The sequence below is a fragment of the Scyliorhinus canicula genome, chromosome 12 (assembly GCF_902713615.1).
Source record: "Scyliorhinus canicula chromosome 12, sScyCan1.1, whole genome shotgun sequence".
Classification (NCBI taxonomy): domain Eukaryota; kingdom Metazoa; phylum Chordata; class Chondrichthyes; order Carcharhiniformes; family Scyliorhinidae; genus Scyliorhinus; species Scyliorhinus canicula.
Window position 1 is genome coordinate 56711278 of NC_052157.1, and position 18614 is coordinate 56729891.

The 18614-nt window shown below is 54.9% G+C and overlaps 1 protein-coding gene across 1 annotated transcript in view; it reads right to left on the reverse strand.

The window, feature by feature from the left end:
- The window catches only part of LOC119974965 (von Willebrand factor A domain-containing protein 7-like), an 89626-nt gene that overhangs the window by 35023 nt on the left and 35989 nt on the right, over positions 1-18614 (reverse strand). Inside the window, exons 9-11 of the mRNA XM_038814355.1 lie at positions 14677-14793; positions 14329-14505; positions 11009-11144 (exon numbers count right to left, since the gene is read on the reverse strand). Of these exons, the coding sequence (XP_038670283.1) occupies positions 11009-11144; positions 14329-14505; positions 14677-14793 (430 nt within the window). The remainder of the gene's footprint in view (positions 1-11008; positions 11145-14328; positions 14506-14676; positions 14794-18614) is intronic.

Here is an 18614-nt window from a genome sequence, read left to right on the forward strand (position 1 = left end):
CAGTGTGGATCATACAGGCATTTAGCTCACAGGGCTAATCGCTGGCTTTGAAAGCAGACCAAGGCAAGCCAGCAGCACGGTTCGATTCCCGTAACAGCCTCCCCGAATAGGCGCCGGAATGTGGCGACTAGGGGCTTTTCACAGTAACTTCATTTGAAGCCTACTCGTGACAATAAGCGATTTTCATTTCATCTCGCTCCTCAATGTTGACGCTAAGTTACTGGCGAAGATCCTGGCCACCAGGATAGAGGACTGTGTGCCAGGGGTGACAGTCCTGTGGAGATACAAGCCTGGGGGCCCTGGTAACGGCGCCGTGGCCACTCCCTCCTACGAGGTATACCACGAGTCCGGTGGTGGCGGCTACCCTCAAGATTTGGGGGCAGTGGAGGCGACATAGGGGAGAAGTGGGGGGCTCGATGGAGGCTCCGTTAAGGGGGAACCATAGGTTTGTCCCGGGGAACATTGATGGGGGATTTCAGGGTTGGCACAGAGCGGGCATCAGACAGCTGAGGGACCTGTTTATTGATGGGAGGTTTGCGAGTCTGGGGGAGTTGGAGGAGAAATTTGGGCTCCCCCCAGGAAACATGTTCAGGTATCTGCAGGTAAAGGCATTTGCTAGACGGCAGGTGGAGGGATTCCCTTCGCTTCCCGCGAGGGGGGTGAGTGACAGGGTGCTTTCGGGGGTCTGGGTCGGAGAGGGGAAGATATCTGATATCTACAAGGTTATGCAGGATGTGGAGGAGGCGTCAGTAGAGGAGCTGAAAGCTAAGTGGGAGGGGGAACTGGGGGAACAGATCGGAGACGGGACATGGGCTGATACCCTGGAGAGCGTTAATTCTTCCTCCTCGTGTGCGCGGCTTAGCCTCATCCAATTCAAGGTGCTGCACCGGGCCCACATGACTGGGACGAGGATGAGTAGGTTCTTTGGGGGTGAAGACAGATGTGTCAGGTGCTCGGGGAGTCCAGCGAACCATGCCCATATATTCTGGGCATGCCCGGCACTGGAGGAGTTCTGGAAGGGGGTGGTGAGGACGGTGTCAAGGGTGGTGGGATCCAGGGTCAAGCCAGGATGGGGACTCGCGATTTTTGGGGTGGGGGTGGAGCCGGGAGTGCAGGAGGCGAAAGAGGCCGGTGTGCTGGCCTTTGCGTCCCTAGTAGCCCGGAGAAGGATCTTGCTACAATGGAAGGATGCGAGGCCCCCAAGCGTGGAGACCTGGATCAATGACATGGCGGGTTTTATTAAGCTAGAGAAGGTCAAATTCGCCCTGAGAGGGTCGGTACAAGGGTTCTTTAGGCGGTGGCAACCTTTTCTCGACTTTCTGGCTCAACGATAGGGTACGGGGACAGTAGCAGCAGCAACCCGGGGGGTGAGGGGGGGAAGGGGGAGGGAAAAGAGGGGGGGGGGGACGGGACGATGACTATGTTTGTTTATTTAAATTTTTATTTATTCTTAAGTTCTCTTGTTGTTTATTGGGGTTGGGGGAGTGGGGGAGATGTGATACATGCGTTGATACGGTCTGGGGGGTGTTACAGTTATTATGGGTTATTTTGTTGCATTTCATTGTTTGTCGTTATATTTTATATTTTCTATAAAAAATTCCAATAAAAATTATTTTTTAAAAAATGGAAAAGCCCGTCAGCCGATGGCAATTGTGTCCTGTCTGGCACAATTGCGAGGCACAGAGGAGGTCGTTCGGACGCTCCGCAAAGAGTTAGAGGAAAAACATTGCATGAGTAAAGTCGTTGTTAGTGAAGTGGAAAGTGAGAACACAGAATTAAGAAAGAAGTTGGCTGAAAAGGATAGAGAGGTGGATGATGCCAAGAGGGCACACCAGTCTTGTCTAGCGCACCTGAACAGCTTCCAAACACAGTACGATAAGGCCTATCAGGATACGCAGCGTGCAGTCCTGGTAAGAGAGGAAACAGAGAAGCAGGTAGAGGCATTGTGAAAGCAATGCAGTGACTTAAAGGCAGCGTTAAGAGCACTCCATGATGCTACCGCGGAGCAGAGACAAAGCTCCTTAGACCATGCGAAATGTCGGAAGCAGATTGCTGAACTGCAGTCTTTGCTTTCCCTACAAAATGGTTTTCAAAGCACTTTTGGATCCCAGTTAGAGGAAGAAGATGGCCCTGATTGGCAGGAACTGAGTGAGACAGCGCAGAGATACGTTCAGGGAACATGTGTGCAGGGAAAGCCCCAGAAAAGAAAAGCACCCCAACCCCCCACAGAGCAGATAGAACAGGCACCAATGAATCCGGTCACCACCCACCGCACAGTCACAGTGGACGGAGACGCGGTATTCACGTACACCACCCCATTAACCGTGACCCAACTAAGGGACGCGTGCGAGAAGATCTCACCGTTCCTCCCCACCGCAGCCCCCCACCAACTCTTCGCTCGAGTAAAGCAGCAGGCGACTATGTACGGCCTGGATGAGCGTGAGCAGGTGAAGCTCACCGTTTTAAGTTTAGACCCATCTAGGACCAATACAGCAAAGACCACGGCTAAGATTTTAACACACCACGGGCGCGATTCTCCGCCCCCATGCCGGGTGGGAGAATAGCGGGAGGGCCTCCCGACGGGCGCGATTCCCGCAAATGCGGCGAGTCGTAAAGGCTGCCGTGAAACTGGCCGTGTTTCACGGCAGCCTCCGCGCCCCCTCCCGGGACCCGATTCTCCCCCCCCGGGCGGGGCTAGCAGCGGGGCCCCGTGAACCACGGCATCGCGGCCTTAGCGACCGTCGCTAAGTCCGCGCGCCAAGCATCACGCTGACTGACGAGCACGATGACATCAGCCGCGCTTGTGCGGATTGGACGGCTCCAACCCGCGCATGCGCGGGGCCGTCATCTCCCTCGGCCGCCCCGCGGACTGATCCTGCGGGGCGGCGGAGGGAGAAAGAGTGCGTCCGTTACGCACTGCCGTGCCAATCGGGGCCCTCGATGCCCAGAACGGGCATGTTTCGGCCGTTTTTACAACGGAAGCAAACAGGTGTGTTTCCTGCTGTAAAAACGGCCATAAAGTCCTGGGAACTCGGCCCATCGGCCTGGGGAGAATCGCTGTTCGCCGTAAAAAACGGCGAGCAGCGATTCGTGTCGTGGGGCAGCCGTCGGGGGAGGGGGGGAATAGCGGGAGGGCATGAAAAATGTCGGGGACGCCCTCCCGCTCTTCTCTGACCCGTCGTGGACAGCGGAGAATCGCGCATGACATTTTTCACACCCTCCCGCTATTCTCCCCCCCGCATGCCACGAATCGGCGCTCGCCGTTTTTTACGGCGAGCAACGATTCTCCGAGGCCGATGTGCCGAGCGGCCGGGCCTTCACGCCCGTTTGGGCCATCCGTAACGGACGCACTTTTTTCCCTCCACCACCCCGCAAGATCAAGCCGCCACGTCTTGCGGGGTGGCTGAGGGAAAAGACGCCAACTGCGCATGCGCGGGTTGGCGTTGTCCAACCTGCACATGCGCGGCTGACATCATCGGCCGCGTCAGCCGGCGTGTTGCTTGACGTGCGGCCTTGACGACCGTCGTCAAGGCCGCGCCACCGTGAGGCACGGGGCGGTGCTCCTAGCCCCGCCCGGGGGGGAGAATTGGCCCCGGAAGTGGGTGTGAAGGCTGCCGTGGGTCACGGCCTATCTCACGGCAGCCTTTACGATTCTCCGCGTTTGCGGAGAATCTCGCCCCACCTGTTTACAAGATGGGGACTCCCCCGCAGCAAGGTTCCCATTTTACGGGACGTGTGATGAAGAACGTCCTCACGATATTTGGCATAACACAAAAATTCCACATAGCATACCTCCCCGTCGAGTGGTATCGTGGAGCGCATGAATCGGACTCTAAAAGCAACCCTCAGAAAAATGGTCCAACAGAATAACACGACTTGGTATTCAGTCCTCCCATTCGCGTTAATGTTTTTACGAAATACTGTTTCGACTTCTACAGGTTTCGCCCCACACACACTCATGACTGGACGCCCCATGATAGGTTTAGAATATCTGTTAGGCCTTGACTTGACCAGCCCCGAAGTGACGGCCCTCACCCACGAAAACGCAGTTAAACAATTGGTAGAAAATTTAAAATCGGCTCAGCTAGCAGCCGCAGCAAAATTAGGCACGAAAAGGAAACATAGCAAGGCCTGTTTCGATAGGACAGTACATGCGACTGAGTTTCAGGTCGGACAGCAGGTCATTCTATCTATCTACAACCCCAGCACATTCCTGTCGCCCAAGTATTCGGGTCCGTATTCGATTGCGGACAAAGTTAGCCCCTCAGTTTATAAGATCAATACCCCAACGGGAAGACTTTGTGGTTTCATATAAACCAGCTGAAGGCATATGGCTCGCAGTCTAACCATGCACACCACGTCATGCTTGACACAGGACACCATGCCCCGCCCACATCGAACTCAACTCCACCCTCCCCCAGCACGACTGACACACCCACGGACTCGACCTCGACTCTGCCCCCTAACTCCAGGCTCCGCCTCATAACGCTCACAAGCTGCAGCAGCAGAGACAGCGACTGTGACACTGACGATAGTCACAGCATGCCTCCCTACTATTCCCCAGCAACAGGCCCCACACCCGACGATTCTGAACACGACTCCAGTGATCCCTTCCTGATCGCATTCCTTGACAAACCCCACCTAAGACCGCCACCCTACAATGACGACCCCGACTTTTTTCACACGAACTTAGACACGACTATTTGGCACCGCGACAATTCATTCAGGCTCGTCCGGAATGACGAGATGGACCCAAGGTCACACCATGCAGCCTTAGCAGCCATTATTCATTCGCGAGTATGGCATCCGGGAGAAGAGGATGACAATGACTCTGACTCCCAACACGAGGGCCCCTTTGCGACCCTGTTCGCAGATGATAATTGAGGTGTCCAGATGATGTAAAAAAGAGGAACCGCGTGAGTGAGAAACGGTGTCCTTTCTGATGGAACCTGCACGATTTGTGTTGCATGTATGTTTGTTTTGTGTTTGTATGTTTCTGTTTCAGGTACAAAAGCTCGGCAGCCACATGCCCCATTTGTCCGCAGATACCTCTGAGAACTTGCCAGCAGGCTTCTCAGCAGAAACTCAGCTTGCCTGACCCCTGTTCATAATTGCTCTTCTGATTACAGGGTACTCTTATCAGCAGAAACCTCTGGTAACTTGCCAGAGCCCCGTTCATAACTGCTCTTCTGGTTCAAAGGTAGAACCATTACAGCAACCCCCACGATGACTACACTCTTGCCCGTTCTTGTCAGGTCACTCAGGCAGTGGAGTAACGGCAGTGGTTCCCGCCCTGTCTGAGGACCCCCCTCCAGTCAGCTAAGCTCGGGTACGGCACAGCCCGCCCTACCCGGGGATTCCATCCAAATCTTACCTGTCGCGGCCCATACGCAATTCATTTCGGCACTCTTGGTTTTAAATGTTTGGTTTGGTTTTGTTTTATTTCAGGTGACCCTTTGGTTGCCACTTCCCATGCTATTTACATCCACAAACACTCGGATGGTAAAACGCAAAGCCTGCGAGACGGCTCGCACTGGTACTGCATTTTTGGTGTATGTTTAGTCCTGAAATTCTTTAAAAAAAAAAAAAAATTTTTAAATGAGGGAGTCAGAGAGTGACCAATTGTAAAAGGGAAATTGACATTAGAGGACAGACATGCTAATGTTCAAGATATTAAGCAAGATAGTAACAGACACTATGCTTGATCCCACAGACTCCCAGAAGCTCCAAGGAGACATGAAGAGAAGAGAAGAAGGAAGAGAAGAGAAGAAAGTAGACCGCAATGAAGACAGAGATTTTTTTTGTTCTAATTTATGTACATTTGCGCGCGAACGCGAACCCCCTCACCCCAACCGCCCCCCACTCCCAACCGTTAATGATTCACTTCCCCATAGCACCCTGAGCCCAGTAACCAGTAGCAACGCACCATCATGGTGTGAGAAGTTCATAACGTGGTACTCCCTTTCCTATGTAATCGAATCACTCTTAGTATTGGCGATATTCTGCAGCATCGAGCAGACGATCCGAATGAGAAAATGGCGAAAGAGAGCCTACTGCTTTTGCAACCCGGTTTACAGGATAAGATCCCCTATTTTCGGTTTTCACAAAGCCCCCGAACCCCGAGAGATGTAATAAAGGACTTTCATTCGTTGTGTTTTTGTAAATAAAGAAATGTGTTTCGTTTGCGACTGAAAGAATGTATTGCTCTGAGTTTGACTGCGAAGCTAGAGAAAAATGTAATTGCTGTTTTATTTGTCTATCGTTAGGAAGCTAGTATGTTTGGATGTTTGAGTGAGTATAGTTTATGAAAGATAGTTAGAGGTACTGTTTTTGTTGTTTTGTAGTGCATGTCCCTTTGATGACATAGTGCCACTTAAAAATTGTTAGGTAAAAATTTTATTGCATAGTTGAGGACAGTAGAGGCCATGGAAGAGAGTTTGCCGTGGTCAGGGAATGAAGACGACATAGTTGTGTGATCCTTCATGCTTCACGTTAGGATCACAAGCAGGGAGTGTAGCCACCTGAGTTGGCCACTTCCCGACCTCAAATGGAGATTCGTAAAGAACGTCGGGGAAAATGGACAGTATCCAAAAACAAGCAGTTTGCAGAGTTTTCCTGTGTATTCGAGTTGCAGAAAGCAGACAGCACTGAAACCAGCAATCTGAATATTAATGAGCGATTCCCAGGCACAATAGAAACAATCGAGAACGGTCAAAACAAGTCAGACTCCTCGGCGCCAGCAGGAGTCCAAGACAAAGAAGGTTAACCAATATTTAGAAACGCCCAGCGATCAGGAAACAGCCGCAGTATTGGGGAATTCAAACCGATCGATTGGTACGTGATCCAATCGATTGGAGTCAAGTACGGGGTCCGCCCAAAAGGGCGCGAAGCCCCTGGGGTCTATAAAAGACAGGTCCCAAGTTCAATTCAGTCTCTTGGCCGGCCCTCCCAGCAGAACATCTTATCAGCTTGGAAGAACTATTGACCGTGAGAAGGAGAGGCCTGGCTAACAGTTACACCAACAAGTAAGTGTCCAGTCAATGCACGCTATGAAATAGGCGCTCCTGACCCTTAGTCCATACCAGTTAGAAGCCTGCAGTCCAGGATTGAACAAGAGGCCATTGATCCCTGACCCAGTGGGTTCTTTTCCAAAGATAGGCATTGGCCTGTAGTGGTAGAGATAGTCTAGTTTCGCAGTGTTTATGCATGAGTAGCGACTAACTGTATGTATAATAAACGTGTTCTGATTTGAACCTTACTAACTGGTGTACTGAGTCATTGATCAGCACTTGAACTTGAACCTCGTGGTGGTATCATTAAGACACCTGGCGACTCTAGGAGCAAGGTAATAAAACAGAGCCAATTGAGTGTAAAGCACACTCACCAGAACGAGCAACTTACGGATTGTCCACTGTGTAATTGTCCAGAAGTCTCTGTGTATTCAGCAGGGTAAGGATTGTTCACTGCATAATTGTATAGGAGTCTCTGTATATTCAGCAGGGTAAGGATGGCCCACTGTGTAATTAAACAGGAGTCTCTGTATATTCAGCAGGGTAAGGATGCTCCACTCTGTAATTATACAGGAGTCTATGTGTATTCAACAGGGTAAGGATGGTCCACTGTGTAATTATACAGGAGTCTCTGTGTATTCAGATGGGTAAGGATGGTCCACTGTGTAATTATACAGGAGTCTCTGTGTATTCAGCAGGGTAAGGATGCTCCACTCTGTAATTGTACAGGAATCTCTGTATATTCAGCAGGGTAAGGATGGTCCACTGTGTAATTATCGTACAGGAGTCTGTGTATATTCAGCAGGGTAAGGAATGTCCACTGTGTAATTGTACAGGAGTCTCTGTATATTCAGCTGGGTAAGGATTGTCCACTGTGTAATTATACAGGAGTCTCTGTGTATTCAGATGGGTAAGGATGGTCCACTGTGTAATTATACAGGAGTCTCTGTATATTCAGCAGGGTAAGGATGCTCCACTCTGTAATTGTACAGGAATCTCTGTATATTCAGCAGGGTAAGGATGGTCCACTGTGTAATTATCGTACAGGAGTCTGTGTATATTCAGCAGGGTAAGGAATGTCCACTGTGTAATTGTACAGGAGTCTCTGTATATTCAGCTGGGTAAGGATTGTCCACTGTGTAATTGTACAGGAGTCTCTGTATATTCAGCAGGGTAAGGATGGTCCACTGTGTAATTATACAGGAGTCTGTATATATTCAGCATGGTAAGCAAGGTTCACTGTATAATTGTACAGGAGTCTCTGTGTATTCAGCAGGGTAAGGATGGCCCACTGTGTAATTGTACAGGAGTCTCTGTATATTCAGCTGGGTAAGGATTGTTCACTGTGTAATTGTACAGGAGTCTCTGTATATTCAGCAGGGTAAGGATGGCCCACTGTGTAATTGTACAGGAGTCTCTGTATATTCAGCTGGGTAAGGATGGCCCACTGTGTAATTGTACAGGAGTGTCTGTGTATTCAGCAGGGTAAGGATGGTCCACTGTGTAATTATACAGGAGTCTCTGTATATTCAGCTGGGTAAGGATTGTCCACTGTGTAATTGTACAGGAGTCTCTGTATATTCAGCAGGGTAAGGATGGCCCACTGTGTAATTATACAGGAGTCTCTGTATATTCAGCAGGGTAAGGAAGGTCCACTGTGTAATTGTACAGGAGTCTCTGTGTATTCAGCAGGGCAAGGATTGTTCACTGTGTAATTGTACAGGAGTCTGTGTATTCAGCAGGGTAAGGATGGTCCACTGTGTAATTATACAGGAGTCTCTGTATATTCAGCAGGGTAAGGATTGTCCACTGTGTAATTGTACAGGAGTCTGTGTATTCAGCAGGGTAAGGATGGTCCACTGTGTAATTATACAGGAGTCTCTGTATATTCAGCAGGGTAAGGATGGTCCACTGTGTAATTATACAGGAGTCTCTGTATATTCAGCAGGGTAAGGATTATCCACTGTAATTGTACAGGAGTCTCTGTATATTCAGCAGGGTAAGGATTGCCCACTGTGTAATTATACAGGAGTCTCTGTATATTCAGCAGGGTAAGGATGGTCCACTGTGTAATTATACAGGAGTCTCTGTATATTCAGCAGGGTAAGGAGTATCCACTGTAATTGTACAGGAGTCTCTGTATATTCAGCAGGGTAAGGATTGCCCACTGTGCAATTGTAAAGGAGTCTCTGTATATTCAGCAGGGTAAGGATTATCCACTGTAATTGTACAGGAGTCTCTGTATATTCAGCAGGGTAAGGATTGCCCACTGTGTAATTATACAGGAGTCTCTGTATATTCAGCAGGGTAAGGATGGTCCACTGTGTAATTATACAGGAGTCTCTGTATATTCAGCAGGGTAAGGAGTATCCACTGTAATTGTACAGGAGTCTCTGTATATTCAGCAGGGTAAGGATGGTCCACTGTGTAATTATACAGGAGTCTCTGTATATTCAGCAGGGTAAGGATTATCCACTGTGCAATTATACAGAAGTCTCTGTGTATTCAGCAGGGTAAGGATTATCCACTGTAATTGTACAGGAGTCTCTGTTTATTCAGCAGGGTAAGGATTATTCGCTATGTAATTGTACAGGAGTCTCTGTTTATTCAGCAGGGTAAGGATTATTCACTATGTAATTATGCAGGAGTCTCTGTTTATTCAGCAGGGTAAGGATTGTTTGCAGTGTAATTATTGTACAGGCGGTTCTGGGTTCAATTCAGCCGTCACATTATGCCCAGCGCAGAGGCAGGCAAATGGGTGACCCAATGAAAGCCCCAAATTGGGCTCCGTGCAGGTGTTGGGCTGTTCAACAGTCTGAACCTGTCCCCCGAAACCTGGATCACGCCCTCGCGGGGCCTGATCAGGATTGTTGTATTTAAATAAGCCATGATCCCGATTTTAATACCCGGACACTGCAATATTCCGGTACCCGGGGGTCAACGGTTGTGTCTGCGTAATCACGACTGGGCGCCATTTAGCACAGATTTACACAAATGTGGACCAAGCATGATGGCACCTCGGGGGTCTCTCGGGGGATTAGAGACACACAGGCCATTGGGCAGGGTGGTTCCCTGGCACTCCCCCAGCACACTGGCGCACTACCATCTTAGCATTGAGTGTTGTCGGGGCTGGTGAATGTTACAGAGATGCAAAGTGTTGGGGTGAAGAATGCTACAGAGGTAGGGAGGGTTGTAGAGGCTGGAGGTGGTTACTGAGATAGGGAGTGTTGTAGGGGCTGGAGAATGTTACCGAGATAGGGAGGGTTGTCGGGGCTGGAGGGGGTTACAGAGATAGGGAGTGTTGTAGGGGCTGGAGGGGGTTACAGAGGTAGAGAGGGTTATAGAGACTGGAGAAGGTTACGGAGATGGGGAAGGTTGTTGGGGCTGGAGGGGGTTACAGAGATAGGGAGTGTTGTAGGGGCTGGACAATGTTACAGAGATAGGGAGGGTTGTAGGGGCTGGAGGAGGTTACAGAGATAGGGAGGGTTGTAGGGGCTGGAGGGGGTTACAGAGGTAGAGAAGGTTATAGAGACTGGAGAAGGTTACGGAGATGGGGAAGGTTGTAGGGACTGGAGGAGGATACAGAGATCGGGAGGGTTATAGGGACTGCAGCAGGTTGCAGAGAAAGGGAGGGGTTGGAGAGGCAGGAGGAGGTTGCAGAGATACGGAGGGTTGTAGGAGCCGGAGGAGTTACAGAGATAGGGAGAGTTGAAGGGGCTGGAGGAGCTTACAGAGAAAGGGAGGGGTTGTAGTGGCAGGAGGTTGCAGAGATAGGGAGGGGTGTAGAAGCTGGAGGAGCTTACCGAGTTAGGGAGGGTTGTAGGGGCTGGTGTCGGTTACAGAGATGGGATTGTGATTTTAAAATGGGGGCTGTGTAGGTCAGCGAGCGAGAGGGAGGTTTCTAGGTGAACGAGTTGGGAAACTGGGTCAGGCAGCCGATTCTCGGATACCTCGGGGGCAAGTGAGCGACAGAACCTTCCCACTGAAAACACACTTACCTTCCGGATTAGAGAGCCTGAAGCTCTGTGGCATCCCTGATATGTAGATGGTGATGTTCTGCAGGGTGGGGTCCACGTGGATAATGAAGAGGTTGGAGGGATAATCTGGATTGTTTTCTCTCTGTAGGATGGTGACCTGTAAAAGCACACGGTCAGTCTTGGAATGTCGACCTCTGACCTCAGATGATCCAAATCTGTCAGCATCTCTCCCTCCTTCTCACCCAATTGTCTCTCGCATTCCACAAGTTGCCCTCCTCATCCCCACTACCACCAGCTGCATGAAATGCGCCGTCTGGCCATTCATCACGACTTGCCAACTATTCGACTGGGTGATGCTTCGCTGGCAAGTATATCTTGAGGACCTCATGCTGGGCCTTGCACACACCAAACCGCTCTCCCCCCCCCCCCCCCCCCCCACCCCCATGCCTTCCCCTTGCATCCCATTACGAGAGAGTGAGGAGTGAAGGAGGGAGTGGATGATGGACAGAGGGAGTGTGGAACGGAGGGCAAGGGAGAGTGGCGTGTGTGAATGGGCGGTGAGTAGAGTGAGAGTTCTTCAGGAGAAGGAAAAGGGAGAGAGGGTGAGGGTCTGTGGGAGTAAGGGCGACAGGGGAAGTGGGAGATTGTGAACGAGGGAGAGAAGGGAGGTGAGGGACAAGAGAGAGTGCATGAGGGAGGGAGTGAGGGGCAATGGAGGGGGTGGAGAGAGGGAGCGAGTGTGAGAGTGAGAGTGAGAAAGGGAATGATGGGGAGAAATGGAAAGAGGGAGAAGGAGAGGTGGCACGAGGGAGAAGAGGAAGAGGGAGAGAGGGAATGTGGGAGAGAGGGAATGAGGGAGAGATGGGAAAGGGAGAGAGGGAAAAAGAGGCATGGGGAAGAGAGAGGTGTGGAGGAATCGAGGAAGAGAGGCAGTGGAAGGATGGGGAGAGGGAATGAGGTAGAGGGGTGTGGTAGTATGACTAGGGGTATTACGGTACCTTAGAAGTGAGCTGCTATTGGTGCAGAGGACTCGCTGCCCATTGGCCCGGGTGTCATGTGCCTCTCAGCCGATTGGCTGAGATGTAGGTAGCTCCGCCTACCAGGTGGGATATAAGAACCCGTGTTCCCCGGCAGTCGGCCATTCTTCTGTATGTCTGCTGCCGGGCACACATCTTGTGCATTAAAGCCTTTTGTTTGGATCACATCTTCGTCTCGCGTCCAATTGATGGTGCATCAAAGAGTGACAGAAGGGTAAAGGGGGTTCAGAGAGACAAGGTGTGGGGGGAGAAATCAGATGAGTGGAAGAACTTTGCAGGGGAGAAGCGGAGAGTGAGGGATTGGGTTGTGGGAGACAATGGGAATACTGAGCTGGTCCCAACCACTTCCCTGCACCCCTCCCGGACCCCCTGGACCTTTTCCCCCACCCCGCAATCCTGCCCTCTCCCCCGCAGCCCTGCCTCCTCCCCCTCAGCCCTGCCCTCTCCCCCGCAGCCCTGCCCTCTCCCCCCGCAGCCCTGCCCTCTCCCCCTCAGCCCTGCCCTCTCCCCCGCAGCCCTGCCCTCTCCCCCTCAGCCCTGCCCTCTCCCCCCGCAGCCCTGCCCTCTCCCTCTCAGCCCTGCCCTCTCCCCCGCAGCCCTGCCCTCTCCCTCTCAGCCCTGCCCTCTCCCTCTCAGCCCTGCCCTCTCCCCCCGCAGCCCTGCCCTCTCCCCCCGCAGCCCTGCCCTCTCCCCCCGCAGCCCTGCCCTCCGCCCCCTCAGCCCTGCCCTCTCCCCCTCAGCCCTGCCCTCCCCCCGCAGCCCTGCCCTCTCCCCCTCAGCCCTGCCCTCTCCCCCTCAGCCCTGCCCTCTCCCCCTCAGCCCTGCCCTCTCCCCCTGCAGCCCTGCCCTCTCCCCCTGCAGCCCTGCCCTCTCCCCCTCAGCCCTGCCCTCTCCCCTGCAGCCCTGCCCTCTCCCCTGCAGCCCTGCCCTCTCCCCTGCAGCCCTGCCCTCTCCCCCGCAGCCCTGCCCTCTCCCCCCGCAGCCCTGCCCTCTTCCCCACAGCCCTGCCCTCTCCCCCTCAGCCCTGCCCTCTCCCCCTCAGCCCTGCCCTCTCCTCCATAGCCCTGCCTGGCCCTTCTGCAGACCTGCCTGGCCTCTGAGCAGCCCTGCCCTCTTCCCCACAGCCCTGCCCTCTCCCCCCGCAGCCCTGCCCTCTCCCCCTCAGCCCTGCCCTCTTCCCCACAGCCCTGCCCTCTCCCCCTCAGCCCTGCCCTCTCCCCCGCAGCCCTGCCCTCTCCCTCTCAGCCCTGCCCTCTCCCCCGCAGCCCTGCCCTCTCCCCCACAGCCCTGCCCTCTCCCTCTCAGCCCTGCCCTCTCCCCCGCAGCCCTGCCCTCTCCCTCTCAGCCCTGCCCTCTCCCCCGCAGCCCTGCCCTCTCCCCCTCAGCCCTGCCCTCTCCCCCGCAGCCCTGCCCTCTCCCCCGCAGCCCTGCCCTCTCCCCCTCAGCCCTGCCCTCTCCCTCTCAGCCCTGCCCTCTCTCCCGCAGCCCTGCCCTCTCCCCCGCAGCCCTGCCCTCTTCCCCACAGCCTGCCCTCTCCCCCTCAGCCCTGCCCTCTCCCCCGCAGCCCTGCCCTCTCCCCCCGCAGCCCTGCCCTCTCCCTCTCAGCCCTGCCCTCTCCCCCGCAGCCCTGCCCTCTCCCCCGCAGCCCTGCCCTCTCCCCCCGCAGCCCTGCCCTCTCCCTCTCAGCCCTGCCCTCTCCCCCGCAGCCCTGCCCTCTCCCCCTCAGCCCTGCCCTCTCCCCCGCAGCCCTACTCTCACCCGCAGCCCTGCCCTCTCCCCCGCAGCCCTGCCCTCTCCCTCTCAGCCCTGCCCTCTCCCCCCGCAGCCCTGCCCTCTCCCTCTCAGCCCTGCCCTCTCCCCCCGCAGCCCTGCCCTCTCCCCCCGCAGCCCTGCCCTCTCCCCCTCAGCCCTGCCCTCTCCCCCCGCAGCCCTGCCCTCTCCCCCCGCAGCCCTGCCCTCTCCCCCGCAGCCCTGCCCTCTCCCCCTCAGCCCTGCCCTCTCCCCCGCAGCCCTGCACTCTCCCCCACAGCCCTGCCCTCTCCCCCTCAGCCCTGCCCTCTCCCCCTCAGCCCTGCCTCCTCCCCCGCAGCCCTGCCCTCTTCCCCACAGCCCTACTCTCTCCCGCAGCCCTGCCCTCTCTCCCGCAGCCTTGCCCTCTCACCCGCAGCCCTGCCCTCTCTCCCGCAGCCCTGCCCTCTCCCCCTCAGCCCTGCCCTCTCCCCTACAGCCCTGCCTGGCCCCTCTGCAGCCCTGCCTGGCCTCTGAGCAGCACTCTCCTGCCCCCAAGAGGCACGCTGACATTACCAATGCTGCTGTGGCAGAGTCTTCAATGATTGAGGTGAGCTGGGAGATGAGTGCCCTTTGGATGACAACTGCCAGGCCTCCAGATACACGGGCCAGCACTCTGTAGAGCTGGTTCCCGAATCTGTCGTTCACGTCCCTCTTCCGGCGGGACACTGCGTTCGTCAGGAGGAAGGATACCTGAAGGCAATGAAGAACAAGCACAGTCACAGTCGCAGGATCCATGGGGAGGGGGGGTCACAGGGCGGCGACACAGCAGCGCGACAGGGACCCCCCCCCCCCCCCCCCCCGACTTGATCCACCACTCCCACTCCCCACGGGTAGTTCTCTGGGAGCTTTGGCAATACCCACCTTGCATTTGGTCTGCTCAATGAGAGCCAGGATGCTGTCATTCAGTTCATGGTCTTTTGCCGGGGCGTCAGTGAAGACGTAGATGTGGGAGAGCGGAGGAGTGTTCGTGAGAGCGAGCTGCAAGGAATCAGAAAACAACCAGAGCATCAACCCAAATCAATACCCTCCCACATTCAGTCCTACTGAATCGTGAGCTCACACTTAACCACTCACACACACACACTTATAATGTCTTTTTTTTAAATTTAGAGTACCCAATTATTTTTATCTTTTTTCAAATTAAGGGGCAATTTAGCGTGGCCAATCCACCTCACCTGCACATCATTGGGTTGTGGGGGTGAGAACCACGCAGACACGGGGAGAATGTGCAAACTCCACACGGACAGTGACCCAGCATTCGAACCCAGGTCCTCAGCGCCATAGGCAGCAATGCTAACCACTGTGCCACATGCCGCCCACACACACACACACTCATACCCTCACACACACAGTCACACACACACTCATACCCTCACACACACAGTCACACACATTCGCATACCCTCACACACGCTCACAGTCACACACACACTCAGACCCTCACACACACACAGTCACACACACACTTGTACCCTCACACACACAGTCGCACACACAGCCATACCCTCACACACACAGTCACACACACAGCCATACCCTCACACACACAGTCACACACACAGCCATACCCTCACACACACAGTCACACACACAGCCATACCCTCACACACACAGTCACACACACAGCCATACCCTCACAAACACACAGTCACACACATACCCATAACCTTACACACATAGTCACACATACACCCATACCCTCACACACACACTCATACTTTCACACTCACTCACAGTCATAACCACTCTCAGTCACACACAATCACACATACTCACACACACACACCTTCACTCAAACACTCACATACAAACACTCTCACTCACACACACATATAAACACACCCACACACACACACACAATGACACTCATACACAGTCACACACACTCATACCGAATTACACTCTCACAAACACACACTCACATATCTCTCACACACTCACGCACACACACACTCTCACAAGCATACATAAACTCACTGATGCACGCACTCTCTCATACGCTGGGCGGGATTCTCCGGCGCCGATTTTTTGGCGGGTGCGGGAATCGTGACGTGCCGGTCGCGGGCTGTTGGCCCGGTGATTCTCCGCCCCGTGACGTGCCGGTCGCGGGCTGTTGGCCCGGTGATTCTCCGCCCCGTGACGTGCCGGTCGCGGGCTGTTGGCCCGGTGATTCTCCGCCCCGTGACGTGCCGGTCGCGGGCTGTTGGCCCGGTGATTCTCCGCCCCGTGATGTGCCGAGTGCCCACCCGTTTTCGGCCGGTCCCGCTGGCGTAAATGAAACCAGGTCCGTTCCGTCGGGACCGGGCCTGCAGAGTCCTCGGGGGGGGGGGGGGGGGGGGGGGGGGGGGGGGACATGGGGGATCTGGCCCCAGGGCGGGGGAGGGGCCCATGGTGGCCTGGCCCACGATCGTGGACCACCGATCCGCGGGCAGGCCTGTGCCATGGGGGCACTCTTTCCCTCCGCGTCGGCCACTGTAACGGTCCATCGTGGCCGGCACGGAGAAGAACCCCCTGCGCATGCACTGGGATGACGTTAGTACACGTTGGCATCTCGTACATCCGCCAATTCAGGCCGGCCGGCGGTGGCCCTTTGGCGCTGGTTGGCGTGGTGCCAAGCCCTTCGGCGCTGGCTGGCACGGAACCCGCCCCTGCCGGTTAGGGGAGAATCCCGCCCCCTATTTCACATACTCCGTCACAAGCACACACAAACACACTCACATGCATACATTCTCATGCTCTGTCACACACACATTCTATCTCATACGCACACACATTCTCATGCGCTGTCACACACACATTCTATCTCATACGCACACACATTCTCATGCACACACACACATACACTCACACACACACACACGTACAAACTCTCTCACACATTCTGTGTGGCTTTGCGGACCGCGGAGTCACACAGGGAAAGGAGACCCCTCCCCGATCGGCTGCGCACCCGAGCCTGAAACCGCACAGATCTATTCCCCGGCTGCCTATAGGCAACTCCTGGCCTCCGATCCCCCCGCCCCCGACCAGGGCGGCCGCGGACAGAGTCCGCAGCCGCCACGCCAGCATCCCGACCGGCAATAGGTAGTTAGTTCCACGTTGTCGGGAACTTGGCCAGTCGGCAGCGGAGCATTGCTGGGCAGGCCTCTGGCAATGGGCCCCTGGCTGCGTGGCGTACTCCGCGGCCATGCCGATTTTCAATGGCCGGAGAATCACCGGACCGGCGCCAGGCCCGATTACGGCATCAAAATGGATTCTCCGCGCCAGTCGCGACAGAGCTGTCGCCAATGCAAAGGTCAGCAGAAGTCACAGAGGTGAGGATCCACCCGGATGGACTGTCACATGTTAGTTGTTATTGCCATATATACTGACCCATCTCTCCCACTCACAACATTGTCATCCTTTCCCAGGTCCTCCATCCGGTGGCGTTTGCCCAGCTGGGGCAGCCCCCTCCCCTGCATCCCCTGAGAGCACCTTGGAGGAGAGCTCCGAGGATGCCACAATCACTGCGTCACAGCTGTCATGCCCACCCTCCACCAGCGCTGAGACACGCACCTCTATGGGCATCATTAGTGGACAAGCATCTTGGGCACAATCTGGTGAGCACCACACTGCTGCTGATGTACATCAGGTGGAGGCAGGAACCCCCAGGTGAGTCAGCAGCTGGAGGTCTCCTGTATCCCAGGACCCAGCTGGGTCCAAGCCTGATGCTGAGCCTCTGGAACAGGGTTACCCGGAGCTGATGGAGACTTTAGGGAGTGGCCGAGGCACTCGCGCAGTCAGTGACGACCATGGCTGAGGGTCTTGGAAGACTGTCTGATTCGATGGGGGACATGACCCAATTCCAAGCTGAATTTGATGAGGTCCTGCAGGACATGTCCCACTCTCAGATGGACATAACCGAGGCACTGCAGAGCAGGCCCTGTCACTGAGGAGCATAGCCGAGGGCGTCGTCACCATGGTACAGGCCATGGGGAACCGCCAGAGCTGGCAGAGCCAGATGATGCAGAGGCAGCCAATGCTCAAACCACCTGCCCCTCCATCGCAGGGAGTACTCCAGGGCCCTATGGGCACTGACTGGGAGGCGGGGGTGCTGGGTGATGACCCAGACCCACACCAGGGACTGGTGGCAGTGGACACCAGCTCCCTGAGTTCCAGCCCCCTGATGAGGCCATTGCTCGTAGCCAGCACCCGGAACTGGCCAGCACGGCTGTGCATGTGCCGCTGGCAAGAGTGATGGGGCCCTCCAGCCCCAGAGCCCTGGCGGACCCACACATGTCCGTTGCCCCCCACCCCCCAGCCCCGATACACTCAGGGCTATGCTCTGGTTTGCCCCCCCACCCCCTCCTGAACACAAGGATAGCAAGTCCAGTGCCCCTGGGTTTATTGTCCGTGAACAAAGATGGCAACTCACCTCCTCAGCTCCCCACAGAAGCCTATCGTCCAGCTTCACGTTTTCAAAAGGAGTACTAATCAGTGCCAGCATGACCACTTGCTGGGGTGGCTGATGAATCATGGGTGGTGTTGGATAAGGGGTGGTTCCTGTTAAGTGTATGGAAATAGGGCTTAAGTGGTGACAATTGGTTTCTTGCCACGCTGCAGTGAGATCTCAATTTTGCTTACAGGAGTGGGCTGGTTGCATCGCTCAGTGTGGTTTTTGTTGTCCGCCTCTCCCGCTATTCACCGGCCTCATTTTGCTCGAGTGAGAATGCAGCAAAGACACAGAATCGCACCCACACTCTCTCCCTCTTTCACACACACTCTTTCTCTCCCTCGCACACTCTTTCTCTCTCACACACACG